Source organism: Drosophila simulans, chromosome 2R, assembly GCF_016746395.2.
Source record: "Drosophila simulans strain w501 chromosome 2R, Prin_Dsim_3.1, whole genome shotgun sequence".
In the NCBI taxonomy this organism is placed as follows: domain Eukaryota; kingdom Metazoa; phylum Arthropoda; class Insecta; order Diptera; family Drosophilidae; genus Drosophila; species Drosophila simulans.
Genome location: NC_052521.2, coordinates 14085928 through 14101914, shown reverse-complemented (window position 1 = coordinate 14101914; position 15987 = coordinate 14085928). Strand labels below are relative to the sequence as shown.

Sequence of the window (15987 nt, the reverse complement as noted above, 5' to 3'; positions counted from 1 at the left end):
TCAGAATATATATGGACTACCTAAAAAGAACGTTTTTAGAAAAAAAAAAATCAGATTACTTCCGCCACTGGGATTTTGATCCATTTCAATAATTCCAACCCATTTAGAAAATCGATAAGGTTTCTCTTAATTTATAGCACTTTATTACTGCATTCCATTTAGCTTTTTTTTAGCAAACATTTGAAATTGAAACAGAACAGAATGCACAAGAGTATATAGCTTAGTTGCCAATTTCTGGGACTAAACTAATTTTGTGGAGCTTTATTAGTGTTGTTTTTGATATTCATTTACGAGTTTACTACGGGAAAACTTCCATTGAGATGCGACTGTGATAATATTGAAACGGATTTTGTTCTTTTACTTCTCTCTTGCTGGCAATTAAACGTTTCGGTTTTTTCTATTCATATTTGTTCTTTTAAAATTAACATACATCTATTATTACCTTGTAAATATCTAATATTTATAATATTTAACTTTATTCCTCTCCTCATTCCACATTCAATCTTCTGTTTGTTTATTTTACTCACAATTTGCTGTGAGCTTGTCTCTAGTTAATAAGCCGAGAAACCTTCCTATCTTCAATCACACTGGGGCCCGAGCATTTGGGTTGAACAGCAGGAGTTGGGATGCGATGGAGACATCAAAATCAAAATGGGTTTCAAGGATATATTTTGGGAACAGCAGTTAAACATTTGACTCAGGAGCTCCGCTCAAGTGTGCCTTAAAATTACTCGCCCAAAAAAGATACATTATTTTTTTTACATTGGCCAAAAACGTTTTGTAATCGTGTAAATTTAAAATGGTTTTCCACTTTCGTTTGTTTTTGTACTGCTGCCAGTGTGTGAAATTTCATATATTTCACGCTTTTATAAATTTGTAATTTTGCTTTTTGTTTATTATTTCTTGTGCCTTAAGGTTAAATACATCTTTTCTTGTTGAACGTCAAATCAAAATGCACTACAGTTTAGGTGTTTCTTTTTTATCGGATTTTTACAAGTTTCTCTTTGCTTAATTTACACACTTCGCAGAGCTGTCGTTAGCACACACTTTCAGGAAAATAGAAAATGATGTGCGTGCGTGCGCACGGTTGGACAAATAAAAAGTTATATATACAGATGAATATATATAAGAATGGATAGTCGACTGCCGCTGACGTTAGGATTAAGGTGAACTGCAGATAGCTTTTAGGATAGGAGTACAAATCATATACTTATAGGAGACAACTACTAGGAGTTACATTTCGCGAACCATGCCCAACTTCTTTCTGTTTTGGCGTACAACGTCCTGACTTTGCTGTCGCCTGTATTCTTTTGTATGTGTACAGAGCCTGGACCCTTCTTCGACTTTAAAGTGGCCTTGTCAACGCGTCGTTTTATGTCGCAATTAACTAAGAATTGGGAAATAAATTGAGTTTAAGGAAAACAGAAATTATAAATATGCTTGTAACTTACCGCTTTCACTGTCGCCTTGATGAAGTCTTTCTTGTCTGTTAGGTCAAAGTCAGGATATTTTGCATACACTTGCTTGCACACCGTTTTCATGGTAATCTCCTCCAGATTGGCTTTATCCAGAATCTCTTTGACATATCCTCGTATTTGTTCGTCCTGCAATTAGATGTTCGATGAGTACAACACATTACGACTTCGATTACTGGCTACCAACCGTTGGGAATGCCTGTTTGCCCTTTTTGGTTAGTGGCTCATCCTCGTCGGATTCATCTTTGTCATCGACATCATCATCTTCCTCGGACGATTCCTTCTTTGATTTTTTCGATCGACTATCGGCTACGGATTACATTAATTGTTATTTCATACGGTTTTCATAACTCCTTGAACTTACCCTTTCCAGCTGGCTTTGACTTGTTGTTAGCTTTGCTATTTTTCGCAGGCGTAATGGGCTTCTTGCTCTTTTTGGGACGTTCCTCCTATGAAATTGGCATATATATGATAAAACACAAAATGCTCGATATTAATTAAATTTACATACTTCGCTTTGATCACTGGCAAAATCGGAGACATCCTCCTCCTCTTCATCCTCGGATACATCCTCATCTTCACTATCTGAATCTTTACGCTTGCGGGAAGCTGCACCTCGCCCTCTACCCCTTCGTCCGGCTGACGCAGGAGCTGCCGGTCGTCCACGTTTTCCAACGGAACCACGTTTGCGTTTTGGGACCTGAGGATTTGGGTATTTTAATACAGGTCACTTGGTCATACGTTTATAGTAGTAATACATACATCACTATCGGCATCGGAAACTTCTGATTCCTCTTCTTCCTCGGAATCAGAGTTTCTTCTGCGACTTTTGCGCGCAGGACGACCGCGACCACCGCGGCTTGGGACTTTGCGACCTGCTGCACCAGCACCACCACCACGACCACCATCAGAGTCGGAATTGGCAGAAGGATTGTACTGTAATCAAAACGACATATGAGCCAATTTGTGTGCATGGTCTCTGGGCGAAGGATACTTACATCTGAGCCCGACTCGGAGTCATCATTTCTTCTCCTTTTGGGAACTGCAACTTTTTGCTCGCTATCGTCAGAGCTGGAGAAATCTACATATGCGGACATTTCTGAAAGTAAAACGTAAATATGTTTAGATATATGAAGTACTTTTGATTTAGATGAGCATACTCTTTCCTGCCGTCGCGCGCCGGGGACGTCCGGTGGAATTGCGTGCAGAGCCTCTGCCAGCGCCGCCGCTAGACTTTCCGCTCTTTCGCTTCTTGTCCTCTTCACTGGGCGGGTCCTCCTCATCTTCATCCAGATCCTCGTCCTCCGGATCTTCCTCCTCCTCTTCGTCACCCTGCTCCAAGCAAAGCGACTCGTCTGGTTCCATTAGGAATTTGAGCACGCGCAGGACAGTCTCGTTCTTGCTGCCCTTGCGATCGAGAGTAAGGATCTCGCAGATGCTGCGCAGGCCCTTATTATCCACTTTTTTAATGGCCTCCAGCTTTTTGTTGTACTCCGCTGAATCCTTGGCAAACTCGAAACCGGCAAAGGAGCGCAAGTTCTTCTTGACCACATTGTTCTTGCCTTGTGCGCCAAAGCAGATCTGTAAATGGGGAGTGCAATTAGGGACAAGTTTTTGGCAAAAATGTTCGTCAACTTACTGCATGCAATGTTTGCAGACCATCTACACGAGTCTTGTTGATATTCTCATTGATGCGATCAATCTCGGCGAGAGCCACGACATTCTCGTCATCCTCGGCCACCTCGTTATTCTTGTCCAGGCCATCGTTTTCCTCTCCGTCATCATCTTCGGCATCCTCATCATCCTCGTCCTCTTCGTCGTCGTCCTCCTCCTTGGCCACCTTGCCATTCTTGGCCTTGGGCTCGGGTTTCTTGGGCTTATCGGCTCCGGACTTTGGCTTGGACTCATCAGTGGCATCCTTTTTCTTGTCCTCTGCATCTAATTTCGGTTTCTTCTTTTCGCTCTCTTCATCGCTAGCTTTCTCATCACCCTCCTCCTCTGGTTCATCGCCGTCTTCCGAGTTCTCTTCGTCCTTTTCGGAGTTGTCCTCCTTTTTAGCATCCTTATTGTTGGACTTCTTTATGGCCGGCGAGGGAGATTTCTCCTTTTTGTCCGCTGCAGCTATAAAATTAATTGTAGTTATTATTATTTGTAAAAGTTCAAATGTAATAAAATAAAAAAGGAGTTAAAATAAAATGTCTTCAACCTTGGGAAGTCCAATGCTAAGTTCGTTTGGGAGCGCAAGGGAACATGAATATTGAAGTTTTGCTGTACCTCGGCATTAAACTACGCAGAACCCATTTAAAGGATTTAGCATGAACAAAAGCCAAGGAAGGAAGGAAGTAAAGTATAAAGAAAACAATCATCAAATTCTAATAATGGTTTTGTAAACATCGTCACGGAGAGGGATCGAACCACATGCCAACATCAGCATAGCGCGGTAAACAAGAGAGACACAAGGAGCGACGCTTTAGACCGCAGCGCCACATCGGAGCTCTCCCAATAAGTAGCCGAAAGCGAACAAGAGGACGAGAGAGGAAAAGAACTTTCCCGAAGAGAGAGCACAAAAGTTCGGCGCGTTTTTTGAAATGCGCGCTAAATTCACTTTGATTTTTGTTTTTCTCTCTCGTTCTTCACACACACAGTTGGTTATGATTGTGTGTTCGCGTGGCTTTGCCTTTTAATTTTTATTTACCTGCATCCGATTCGGGATTTGAAACTGCCGTTGAGTCTCCTTTGGCTTTTTTATCAGCGACGTCATCAGTGGCGGCAGAGGCAGCGGCGTCGGCATCGGCGGGGGTTTCGGCTGCATCTTTGGAGCCCCTTTCCGGGTGAGCCCCCTCGGCTTTCGCCACCCCCGCAGCGACCGATGCATTCTCCACATCGCTTACCTTATCGGCGGCATTTTCTTTGGCTGCCGTTTCTGCCGCTTTGTTAGCATCCTTTTCGTGCGGCGATGGCATGGAAAGATACAAAGTCACAATTGGATTACACTTGCAAATTTTTTGGCGGCCAATACGATGGGTTTCGGTGCGCCAATTTCTTTTTTAATCGAATCGCAATTTGAGTGTGAGTTAGGTCTTCGGCGATTGCGAGTTTGTGTATGCGTGTCTTCTTCGCCGAGCGAGCGAGCAAGTGAGAGAGGGAGTGAGAAACGAGAGAGGCGATAGAAAAAACAACATTGCAAATCTATGAGGCGCACACACACACAATAGTCGTCCCGCTCGCACCCACTCGCATCGGCATCTCGAGCCACAACGACGCCATGTTTATACACACAACCGAACGGCGGGAGAGAACCGATAGTCGGACAGTTAGCCTCGCGGATAATTTGTTGCGCTCTATTTACACACAAAATACGTTAGCAATCCCGCCGTTTTCATTTTACCTCGCTGGCGAACACTTTCCGGCGCTTTTTCCCACATTTTTCACCTTTTTACATACCATATTTCTAATGGCTTTTCTGTTTTTCCGTCAGCCGACACACATTCAATCTGCTCACTAGAAGAGGTGTCACAATCGATAGTATCGCGGTCGACAAGCACTAAAAAATACCCGGCCAAATAATGGGTGCCCTTTTCATTGCTCACTTTTGGCGGGCTTTTTACAAGGCAATTAAGTTGGTATATATGTTCAGTTGCTAATACCATGTTATTATTCTTTATTTCAAAATGCACCCAAAAGTCCAAAAGTTGATAGTGTCCAGTCAACTCTATCGCAATTATTCTAAGCTAACTATATTGCTTACTTGTAATCATATTCTAATGCATCTTTTAGTCTGATCTGACTAAAATATTTATATACGCAAATAAAAATATTCAAAAGAAAATCTTTATTTTTAATTGAATTTGGGTAGTAATTTAATTAACTGGTGTATTTTGATTACTGGTAATCATATTTTAATGTATTAGTCACACTGATCGACTTAAAATATATTTATATGCGCAAATTTAAATAGTCGAACAAGATACTTTCTTTTTAAATGAATTATTAACCAGTCCTATTTATTTATGATATATTTTGCGTTCTAATGCTTCGGACTAAAATATTTATATATGCAAGTAAAAATATTTAAAGGAGACACTTTCTCTTTTAAATGAAGTGTTAACCAAAACCATATGATTTTATTATATTTTGCTGACCGGTAGTCATATTCCAATGCATCAGTCACATTGATCTAAATGTAAATATTTTTATATAGATATATATATATAAATATATATAGATTTATATAGAAAATTTTAAATGAAAATGGACAATTGTGCGAGTTTGAAAAAGTAAAAGCAAGCAATTTAAAAAATGTTTACCATACAAATGGTAAATCCGTTCTGGTATTTTTTTAAGTATTAAAAAGGCGGTCACACTTGTTGCCAAAAAAGCGCGCGGCGTGTTTTCACAAACAAAACAATTTGATAAACCCACGGCTTTACTTGATATAATCATATATTTAATTAATAACAAGTTTTAAGTTAACATACAATCACCATGGGAATTTTGGGCTTATCTAAGCTCATTGCCGATTTGGCGCCACAGGCGATTCGCGAAAGTGAAATGAAGCATTTTTTCGGTGAGTCCTGTTCTACTGCTAAATATAAACAAAACTTAAATAGAACGCTTACATTTCGAAGGTCGCAAGGTGGCAATCGATGCCAGTATGTGCCTGTACCAGTTCCTTATCGCCGTGCGCTCCGAAGGCGCTCAGTTGGCCACCGTAAATGGTGATCCTACGTCCCACTTAATGGGCATGTTCTACCGCACCATCCGATTGCTGGACAACGGAATCAAGCCGGTATATGTCTTCGACGGAAAGCCCCCAGATCTAAAGTCAGGTGAGCTGGCGAAGCGCGCCGAGCGGCGGGAGGAAGCGGAGAAGGCCCTAAAGGCAGCCACCGATGCGGGAGATGACGCCGGTATTGAGAAGTTCAATCGCCGATTGGTCCGGGTGACCAAGGAGCACGCCAAAGAGGCCAAGGAACTGCTCACGCTAATGGGTGTGCCCTATGTTGATGCACCGTGCGAAGCGGAGGCCCAGTGTGCCGCTCTGGTGAAAGCAGGGAAGGTTTATGCCACCGCCACGGAGGATATGGACGCCCTCACATTCGGATCTACAAAACTGTTGAGATACCTTACCTACAGCGAGGCGCGAAAGATGCCCGTCAAGGAGTTTAGCTACGACAAGCTGTTGGAAGGTCTGGCCATTAACAACCGAGAATTCATTGATCTATGTATTCTGCTGGGTTGCGATTACTGTGAGAGCATCAAGGGTATTGGACCCAAGCGAGCGATCGAACTGATCAACACCTATCGGGATATAGAGACCATTCTGGATAACCTAGACTCTAGCAAATACACTGTGCCCGAGAACTGGAACTACAAGGTGGCGCGGGAACTCTTCATCGAACCGGAGGTAGCCAATGCCGACTCCATAGACCTCAAATGGGTCGAGCCGGATGAGGAAGGTCTTGTCAAATTTCTGTGCGGTGACCGGCAGTTCAACGAAGAGCGCGTTCGCAACGGTGCCAAAAAGCTGATGAAATCCAAGCAGGCCCAGACTCAGGTGAGACTAGATAGCTTCTTTAAGACACTGCCCAGCACCCCGAATGCCACAAACGCTGCCAAACGAAAAGCCGAGGAAGCAAAGAAGAGCGCCAATAACAAAAAGGCCAAGACCAGCGGCGGTGGACGAGGCCGGCGACCTAAGTAGTTCATTCGTGTCTTATCTGGAAAAACGTACAATTCTTTAATCTTAACTTAACCGTATTTAAAGCCTATGCATACAATAAAAACTACATCTTTGAGCTTAATGCTAGTTGGTCTGCTTGTGGGTGCGGGTGAGGTTGGGGTGTTTGATTATGGATATTGGATTTTGAATTAGAGTTTGGACTGTGGGGGCTGCGACTACAGCAAATACTGCTTGGCCAGGGCACGCAGAAATCTCGATTTCCGCACCATGGCAGATTCTCGTTTGATCTCCTCATTGTTGTTTGCATTCAGCTCCAGAGTGCCCATCATAGAAATCTGTGTTTTATAAAGTTGATAAAGATTAATGATTACCCGCAAAAGAACCCCGAGTATTAGATTCCTACCGCTTCAAGTTTCCGACTGTGTTCGCCTCGCTTAGCGTGCAGATTAACGATGAACTCCAGCAAAGTAGTATCCCAGATGCAGCTGTAATATGCATCCATGGCATCGGTGAAATTCGACGATTTCTCGCTGAGATTCTTGAACACAATGCCGTAGTCGATCTCATCAAGGAACTGACACAGAACGGTGGCCTGCATGTGGCAGCCCAGATTGGCGGCACATCGAATCATCTTGCGGATTACATAGTCATCGGCCACATTCCTCTGCAGCGGCATGGTGCAGTAGTCCGTGCCAGTAACCAGCGCATTTACATAGCAACGCATTGCAGACTCATTATTGCCGATGGCTAGATCTAGATCGCCTTTCATCTTCAGCCAAGAAATGGTTTGCGGATAATAGGACAGAGCCTCGGAAAGAAGCCATTGCAGGGTCTCGCAGACGCTTCTCAAACTGTAGCTGATGGGGCTGAAAGGTACGTTAAAAAGTTATTATTTTAAAGAAAACTATATCACTGTCTATCTACTCACTTGTTAATGCTGGTAGGCCACAGCTGCATGTACTCGCAGCTTAAATCATGGTTGGGGTCGTCCTTAAGTATGTTGTGGACTTTACCGATCATGGAGATGGCGAGTCCGAAAACGCTTTGGTGGCGGATTCGCTGTAGGAAGGCCTGCAGGGAACTAATACCGCCAACTCCTGAGGAGCCACGCTTCGGAACGTTGAGGAACATGCTTAGCATCAGCTCCCAGGCATCGCGACAGACCTTCTTGGGGCCCTTCATCTTCTCCATCTCGATGAATGTGGCGGCGAAGGCCAAGGGTAGTTCCAGGGGACCCGCCCGTTTGTCCAGGTAAAGGAGAGGCGGAAATTCTGTGAGGTTAAGTAGCATGATAGCGCAACTCTCTAGGATATCCGGGCGTGGGACGATTGAATCTCCTGCTTGCAGGGCTCCCAAACATTGCTTGCATCTTCCTCCCAAAGATTGCAGATCTAGTGGCTTCTGGTGCCACTCCTCCAGGCACTGTGTTATCTGAATGTGCAGGATTTCCCAAGTGAGCAGCTTACACATCAGCTGCACATTGGCCGCCATCTCCTGGCGCTGATTTTCCGACTTCAGTACACTCAGCATAGAAACGGCATCGATGTAGTTGCCCCTTGTGGCCAATTCTCGCGCCTTGCCGAGCAGAACATAGCTGAAGTCTTGCAAAAAGCTAACCGGCATGGCCATAATAAGTGTTTTCAGCGGCTGCGGTACGTCCCAACTGGGATTAATGGCCCACAGAGGTTTTCCGGGTGCAGTTGCGCATAATTTCACTAGCAGAATCCTCACTGTGTTGGCATTGGTGCAGCTTATCAATTGTCGCTCCAGAGCGCCCACGTCAACTCTGCTTACTAGAAGGGGTAAATTCAAATATAATTTATGAATTTAGTTACAAGAAAGAAGTATCTCTTACTCTTGGAGTGACACATCCAGTCGGAAAGCGAGGCCAGCGAGTTGGTGGGCACCGGCGGCGCCGCCTGCAGCATCTGTTCATCAATATCCTGAAGTTCATCTGACGAGAATAGTCCAAATCCTCGCACCGTTTGTAGCAACTGTCGCGACTGCCCGCCCTGATGAAGCAAACAGTCGATGAGGAAGTGCTTGAGTGCCGCCTGTTCTTTGAAAGTACAGTGGGGCAGCATTTCCTGCAAACCCTCCACCAGCGGGGGCAGGCAGTCCAGTTCCCTGTACTTCTCAAAGTACTCAACGCTACCGAATATGCTGCCCCACTCAAAGATGTTGCGCACCACATTCAAGGCAGCCACCTGCAATTGCAGCTGAACTGTTTCCTTGAGTATGCCCGTGGATATGGAGCCCTCAATGTCCAGTTCCAGTTGCCGCCGGCTTATAAGGGGAATTTCTCGCCTTCTGTTGTCCAATCGCAGTATGGACACAATGTCTGTGTAGTTGTTAAGTAGCGATTGCTGGAACTTCTCCAGGAGTGACTGCTCTTCGGCGCTAATTCCACAGGCCTGCAGTAGGCCTTCCAACTCTGACGGTCGTATGTGGCAGTAATATAGAGTTGTCTGTGGCGGGATTGCCTGCAGATTAGTATTACACGCGGCGGCCGCTTCCCGGGCCAAAACATACTGTTTGGTGTACAGGTAATATTGGGCGAGCTCGTAGTGCAGTTGGGCTCTCAATTCCTGGGGTGTAATTAGGTGCATAACATCGTAGTTTTGGCCAGTGCCCAGATCATCACACCGCAGCGGGACAAAGGTGTCGTAGTGAAATATGTAGAAAGGTTTTGTCGATGCGCACAGCTGTTGCAAATACTCGATGGATGGTTGAGTCGGTGTGTCCAGAAACTGCTGAAGCTGGTCCACAGTTTGGTACCTATAATTGAGCCTTATTTGAGCATTACAGTATGGACAACTTAACCACATCTTACATTGTATTTTGAGGACGTGGCGCTTTTAACGCTTGCTCCTTGATCAGTTGCATTCGCAGCAGCAGGCGGTGGTATATGGTCAAAGCGAATCTTGCTGCTCTTTCGTTTCCAGCAGCGGCTGAAAGGATTATAGAGAATATAGAGGAGTATATGGGGAGGCTAGGAATCAACATACAAATTCTCGCGTCAAAATCATTGGGCAGGGGAATACTCAAAGAGCAGCCATAGCTTATGGTGCACAGATCGCGCAGCAGGGCCAGCTGCATAATCACAGGCAGGTTCTTCTCCAATGCATCCAGATCCCACTTCAGCCAAGTGGCTACCTTCAGCTCGAGGATTTTAAGTGCCAACTGCTTGCGGTTCAATTGCAGGCCCTTCTCCGCGGGCCTCTGTGGGCTATGGGGCATGCCCACTCCGCCGGAGGCATTGGGCGTTGTCGGCGCAGGGGCACCACCAACCACGCCGGGAATGGGTCCCGAATTCAGTGGCGTCTGGTTTAAGTTCTGCAAATCACTGCCAGGCGTCCCCACTGATTCCTGCGCCGTGTTCGGCGTCATGCTGATGAACTGGACGATCAGCTCCATGGCGCTGGGCTCTGTAAATGGTGGGCATGGATTGTAATCTCGAATTGTCGGCCGGATTCCACAAGTGAGTCGAACATACCGGGATGCGGGCGCTGCAGATGGTGCGTAATCTTGTGCGGATCGAGCAGGAACTCGAACCACAGTACCGTTTCGGCAGCCAGTGGAACTGGCTTGGGCTTAAGAGGATCGTCCATGCTAATCCCTGCCAAAATTCACCAATCAAAACAAAAATTAAAGAATGGCGAAGGGAGACCAGCTGGCTGTGGCCATACAATCGATTTATCTATCGATGGGCGATAGATTTTGTCCGCTTTTGGTTTCGATACTTGTGCCAAATAATCTGTTTTCTGTTATCGACAGCCCTGCCAACTCGTTTTATGGACAATTGGAAGACGACCGTTTTTGAAGATGCCGTTAAATTTAAATATTTAAAAGTTTTTTTTTAGATAGACGAGGAGCAGAAGGTAATTCTATCTTGGTAATCTTTTTGTTGGCAATTAAAGTTTTCCTTGTTTGTTTATGACACAATAAAATATTTCCGCTTGTCTAAAAAACATTTGTCCTCATTTTGCTTACGCACAACTGTCGGATAATTAATTAGTTATCCATTTATTTATTGTTCATAGTTATCTTAAAACAGCCTTCACATAAAATTTTACCCTTTACCTTTTAACCCAATATTATTCTCAAATTAAGACTTTGAAATTCAGCTGTAATATCAAAATATTATCCCAATTTCAATGTAATTCAAAAGAATTTCAATTTATTACTTCCTTTTTACTTCTTTCATTTTACTAAATAAGTTTATTTTTATTTTATCCATTAATGTCATAAAATGTTTACCTCCATCACCTTTGCACATTGATCGGAAAAACACAAACAAAAAAGACCAAAAGGGGAGTACCTAATCATTTCAATATGCCTAAGACTATTTTATTGTTGTTCATTAAAAATGTAAAGTAGCCTCAAAAACTTTTTGGGTAATTTATGCAAATATTCTGTTTGTTGTATATCGAGTCAGGTGCTCTAAAGTTGGGTCATCTCTCTCTTTCAGTTTGATTTCGATGCAGACACTGAAAGAAATCTATTACAAAATGGTATAGTTTATAGTTGATGTTTTGGGGAATATTCGAGGTCTTTTTTTTATTGTGCACCTTTTTTCTTAAAGCCGTTGGATTTTGATCTTTATGAGCATTTCTCGACTCCATAATCTGAATCTTAAATAAAATATTTAACGTTCAATCAGGTGATTTTATGCAAATTACACGTTTCCACTTAATACATATGCATATGTGGGTTTATGGCATTTTTCATCTGCTTATGATCATTGGTTTCTATTGGACGGGATGCTGGGCTCGTCAAGGCTTCTTTTCTAGAAGCCCCAGACAAATAGAATTTCAAGAAGAAATATATTTTATTTCTGGGGTCAAAATGTGCGATAATCTTTCTACATACTTTGTTGTGTCGCCGTTTTTCCTATAATTATGCAATAAATAACGCGGCAAAGAGACTTAATTTTCAAACGCTTCTTCGCATAAGAATTGGTACAAATCTTTTTTAGTCGTCTTCTCGAAGATGGAAATTGTGTTGAGAAAGGTGTTAAGGGGGTGGCCTATAAAAACGTCAAATGCGTAAAAGTATTATTCCGAAATTCGTGTTAATATCGTCATAAATTTTAATAATAAATTGTCATCGAAAAAGAATAAACCTTTGGCTAAATTTAGATTTCGCCTTGAAGTCTTTGGGGAATTTTCTCTATATAGCTATTCATTCATGCTTTTTTTTGACGCAACCAAAATTCCTAGGGAATGATCTGATCTATTTAGCACTTTCAATAGTTCCGAATCACCGAAATGGCTTATCTCCTTCGGGTTCAAAGTTGCCCTCAAGGAATGCGCCTGTTTTGACGATTCGACTTGGGACTATTAGAATATAAACGTTTGCTAAGTCATTGCTAAATAACACTGATTAGCTGCCTGATTTCGAAAGCGAGTCAACCGGGTTATCGTTCCGTTGAAAAAATCATTTTCGACAGATGCGGTCAGGGTGGCGTTTAAAACTGAAGCGAGTAGTACAGGGTATGATTAGGAATTAAATTGATCAAGTATACGCAGTGTTGACTGCTTTTGAAAATATCCCCGAAAAAAGTTCTCATTCAGTTGCTAGGGGAAATGCCAGAGGTTGGAGCCTGTTCAATATTTGCATAATATGCCATACTTTGCTCACAAATTAATGTAAATTTCGTTTTGGGGCAAGTGGAACACCTTTGGTCGTAGAAAACCAGAAACGTCTCAAAGTTAGTGAGGCTCAAACAAACCGAAAAAAAACACAAAAAAAATGGGGAAACAAAGGCCGAAAACAGCTTTTCGAAGTCTATTGATTGGGTCGTAAATTTGTTTGGTTTTGGGGGTTTCTGGCGCGTCTTTTGTCGGGCTTATTTGCATTTTATGCAGGTTGATGTTGAGCTCGTGCCATTCACAAACATCGATACACACAGGGCCAAGTATTTATGGCTTTGGCCTAGCTATCATTCAATAATCTCCGCATAACTAAGCTGACCCACTGAATTTCTCCATTGTCCCATAGGCAGATCTTTGAAGTTGTGCTGAGACTCTGAAATGAATGCAGCCTAATTAGATCTCTCTACTAAGCCAAATTGTCATACAAACAAAAATGTATCATGGGGAAAACATATTTTTTTAAATGGTCATATGACCAGTGATTACGCATGGTTCGAAACTAATACTCTTTCCAAAGGGTTGCAAGCTCTGGATTTCGTAAACAATAATTCATATTTATAGCATATTTTTTAGTTCTCAACCAACTTGTTTAATATTTAATCGATTATGGCCAAATGTTAAATTTTACTTATAATTATGAATATATGTAGTTTATGTTTTTAAGGGTATAGCAGCATTCGTAATTTTGGAAAGTTCTTTATAATTTTCTAAAATATTTTTGTGAGTTCCTCGCTTTATATTCGTTTTCTTCTTGATGTTATTAATAATGCCATAAATTAACTAAATTCATTGCTATTGCTAAATCTTTTTACTTACGCACTGCGACACCGCCAAGAAAATATCAACGAAAAAATCGAAAAAAAAATTTGAAAAAAAAGAAAAGTTGAAGGCGCACGGGGAAAAGTTTTGAAATGTGTTTTCTTGTCGAAAGAATTCGTGTCTGTCGTCTGCGGGCGGGCGGAATGGAAACGACGACACGAAAATCTTTCAGCAGCAGTTGACACACCCGGACGAGCAACCCGGACACCTACGCAACTTCTTCGGAAAGTCGGGGATGTGCTGGGGCTGATGTTCTTTGGGTGGAAGGGGGTGGTCCGGAGAATGGCTCCCCGGCGGAAAGAGAAAATTAAATGAAAATTGTGGCGAGCTTTTCGGCCGCCGTGTCGCCGCTGATGGCTTCTGAAATAATGCAAAACCGAATGTTGGGAAATTCTCCTCCTAATTTCGAGGCACTAGCCATCCAGTCGAATGAGCAATACCCTGCAGTATCAGTATCAAAAGTTTTTTATGAAATATTAGTACATTTTTCCCTTTATATAATCATTTAAAGCTTATATTCTATTCGATCTGATTTCAGTTACAAGTTATTTTGAAAATGTTTAATTTCTAACGCTTCGGCTAAAGCAACTTTGCCACACTGGCAATTTGAGTGTAAATAAGACATCTTTGTCGCCGCCACGGTTTCTTTCGTGGATGTTTTTTGGAATTGGAAAGAATTTCAAAATGTGATGGCATTATTTTAGAATTTCATCGCTGTCGCCACAATGAGAGCTGTTAAATATCCCCACGCAGACATTCGGAGCTTCTTGGCTGCCGCCTTTCTTTTTTTGTGTCCAAAAAGTCATGCCCCGGATTGTCCTGGTCTGTTTATTGGAATCATTTACCATGTAATGGCTTCAATAGACGAAATGACAAATGTGTCACTAAGAAGTGTCATTCTGAAGAATTCCCGCGGAAATGCGGATCTATGGACCAAAAAAGAAACTGTCAGCGTGGCTTGGATAAAGCAGATCAAAGCCATTTTCCCAATGCTACGTATGCACTAGTTTAGAAAATATCTTTAAGATAAATCGAAGTGGATTGCTAACCCTTTTGTACTGGAAACCACTCACACTCAATGAATTTCCATTCATTGAAAGTTTCTTCGGCAACGAATGCTTTTTGTTGATCTCGACAATGATGACGATCATCTTCAGATTGCCGCCAGTCACTTGATTCGGTTTTACCGTTTGCGGCAGCATTAATAGCCCGAAAATACACCTTACCTTGCCAAACAAAATCGAATTCGGAGAGCAAAAGACTCCAAAGATCGTGTCTTTTTATGGCCCAGCAATGACACACATTTGTCAAAACGGGTTCACTTCAAAAGAGCCCGCGAGAAAGGGAAAGAAATCGAGCTGCAGAGAGAGAGATGGGTATGCGCACAATGAAAGAGATGGCTGATGAAGGTGCAAGACAAGACGGCAAGGCGACAAGTGAAAGACAAATGTGCGGCCCATCAATTGTCAAATGGCAAACAGGAGGTGATCGTATTGAACATTTTCAAGTACACACAGAAAAAATTCCCAAATCATTGAGAATCTCATTATTGAAATAATTCAAATATTTGCAAAAAGAGAACGTTATTATCTCGATTTAATAAAAGTATCTGTAATAGGTTCTATCAGGTTGGTGGTTAAATGTGTACTGCATAATGGTGACCAATTTTTTCTTTTATGGTAGAAATATTATTCTAATCCAACCTGATGGATTTCCCGCTGATGGTGTGGAAATGGTTGCACAATTGCTGCTCTCGCCATTCATCTTCCATACAAATCCATCGTCATTCCCCTCCATTTTAGCTTCTTGGCCTTGTTAAGTCACGAGTCTCGGTTTTCTTTTTTATTTAGTTTTTCGTTTTTTTTTGGGAGCCTTCAAGTATTTCGATTGTTCTGTTCGCCTTTTTGTTTGCGAGCAAATATTACGCTAGACCCTGAGACAGGGTACCAACTACAATCCATTTAACTTGGAGCCGATTGACAAGCCAGCCGAAAACATCTGGGGCCGAACAAACGAAGGAGCCAACTCATTTGTTTAATCGCTATTGAAACAGTTGGTTTGGTTGGACCTGTTCTCCACTGTGTTTCATAGACTTAACTTAACTCCACGGCGAATGAACCTGTTCGATCAACCTGCTTTTCCCGCTTTTTTTTTGTTTTTGCCCCATACCTTTAGGTTTTCGCTATTTGTCAAGCGTGTTTCCTCGATCATTCAGAGCTGACTTGACTTCCTATCTGCGGCAAAGAAACTATTTTTGAATATGAAAACAATATATATACAATCATACAATTATCGAAATTACTTAACACGTTATTTTATATACAAATCTATGTCAAATTTATACGGCTTAGGA

General features: G+C 42.5%; 3 protein-coding genes and 1 long non-coding RNA gene across 6 annotated transcripts; 1 reads left to right on the top strand and 3 right to left on the bottom strand.

Moving 5' to 3' along the window:
* Positions 1–120: 120 nt before the first annotated feature.
* LOC6734827 (protein DEK) lies at positions 121–5061 on the bottom strand. Of its 3 annotated transcripts, none has more exons than XM_016168256.3 (11): positions 4920–5061; positions 4171–4417; positions 3115–3596; positions 2636–3056; positions 2474–2574; positions 2238–2411; positions 1987–2175; positions 1840–1924; positions 1663–1784; positions 1452–1604; positions 121–1387 (listed from the first exon to the last, which is right to left on the bottom strand). In XM_016168256.3, exons 1-11 carry the CDS (start codon positions 4920–4922, stop codon positions 1373–1375), a joined length of 1992 nt encoding a protein of 663 aa, XP_016028058.1. In that variant the 5' UTR covers positions 4923–5061; the 3' UTR covers positions 121–1372. The 3 variants fall into 3 exon arrangements, with proteins under 3 accessions (XP_016028058.1, XP_002081829.1, XP_016028059.1); XM_002081793.4 differs by having other exon boundaries at positions 4908–5032; XM_016168257.3 differs by lacking the exon at positions 4920–5061 and having other exon boundaries at positions 4171–4619.
* Positions 5062–5812: 751 nt separating this feature from the next.
* LOC6734826 (flap endonuclease 1) lies at positions 5813–7279 on the top strand. Its single transcript, XM_002081792.4, has 2 exons — positions 5813–6042; positions 6104–7279. The coding sequence occupies exons 1-2, from the start codon at positions 5961–5963 to the stop codon at positions 7177–7179; spliced, it is 1158 nt and encodes a 385-aa protein (XP_002081828.1). The 5' UTR covers positions 5813–5960; the 3' UTR covers positions 7180–7279.
* On the bottom strand, positions 7192–10971 carry LOC6734825 (integrator complex subunit 8). The gene is made up of 7 exons (XM_002081791.4): positions 10655–10971; positions 10167–10586; positions 9992–10109; positions 9014–9936; positions 8087–8951; positions 7562–8024; positions 7192–7493 (listed from the first exon to the last, which is right to left on the bottom strand). Exons 1-7 carry the CDS (start codon positions 10767–10769, stop codon positions 7374–7376), a joined length of 3024 nt encoding a protein of 1007 aa, XP_002081827.1. The 5' UTR covers positions 10770–10971; the 3' UTR covers positions 7192–7373.
* A 427-nt stretch (positions 10972–11398) lies between these two features.
* LOC27209025 lies at positions 11399–15973 on the bottom strand. Its single transcript, XR_006541593.1, has 4 exons — positions 14861–15973; positions 12031–12187; positions 11730–11947; positions 11399–11659 (listed from the first exon to the last, which is right to left on the bottom strand). It is a non-coding gene; the product is annotated as an uncharacterized LOC27209025 (long non-coding RNA).
* Positions 15974–15987: the final 14 nt, after the last annotated feature.

Coding starts and splice junctions, on each gene's coding strand:
- LOC6734825 (XM_002081791.4), bottom strand. CDS start 10,769: ATGGACGATCCTCTTAAGCCCAAGCCAGTTCCACTGGCTGCCGAAACG. Junction 10,110..10,166: donor TGATTTTGACGCGAGAATTT/GTATGTTGATTC, acceptor TAATCCTTTCAG/CCGCTGCTGGAAACGAAAGA. Junction 9,937..9,991: donor CCACGTCCTCAAAATACAAT/GTAAGATGTGGT, acceptor GCTCAATTATAG/GTACCAAACTGTGGACCAGC.
- LOC6734826 (XM_002081792.4), top strand. CDS start 5,961: ATGGGAATTTTGGGCTTATCTAAGCTCATTGCCGATTTGGCGCCACAG. Junction 6,043..6,103: donor TGAAATGAAGCATTTTTTCG/GTGAGTCCTGTT, acceptor TACATTTCGAAG/GTCGCAAGGTGGCAATCGAT.
- LOC6734827 (XM_016168257.3), bottom strand. CDS start 4,438: ATGCCATCGCCGCACGAAAAGGATGCTAACAAAGCGGCAGAAACGGCA. Junction 2,412..2,473: donor ACTCCGAGTCGGGCTCAGAT/GTAAGTATCCTT, acceptor TTTTGATTACAG/TACAATCCTTCTGCCAATTC. Junction 2,176..2,237: donor TTTCCGATGCCGATAGTGAT/GTATGTATTACT, acceptor CCAAATCCTCAG/GTCCCAAAACGCAAACGTGG.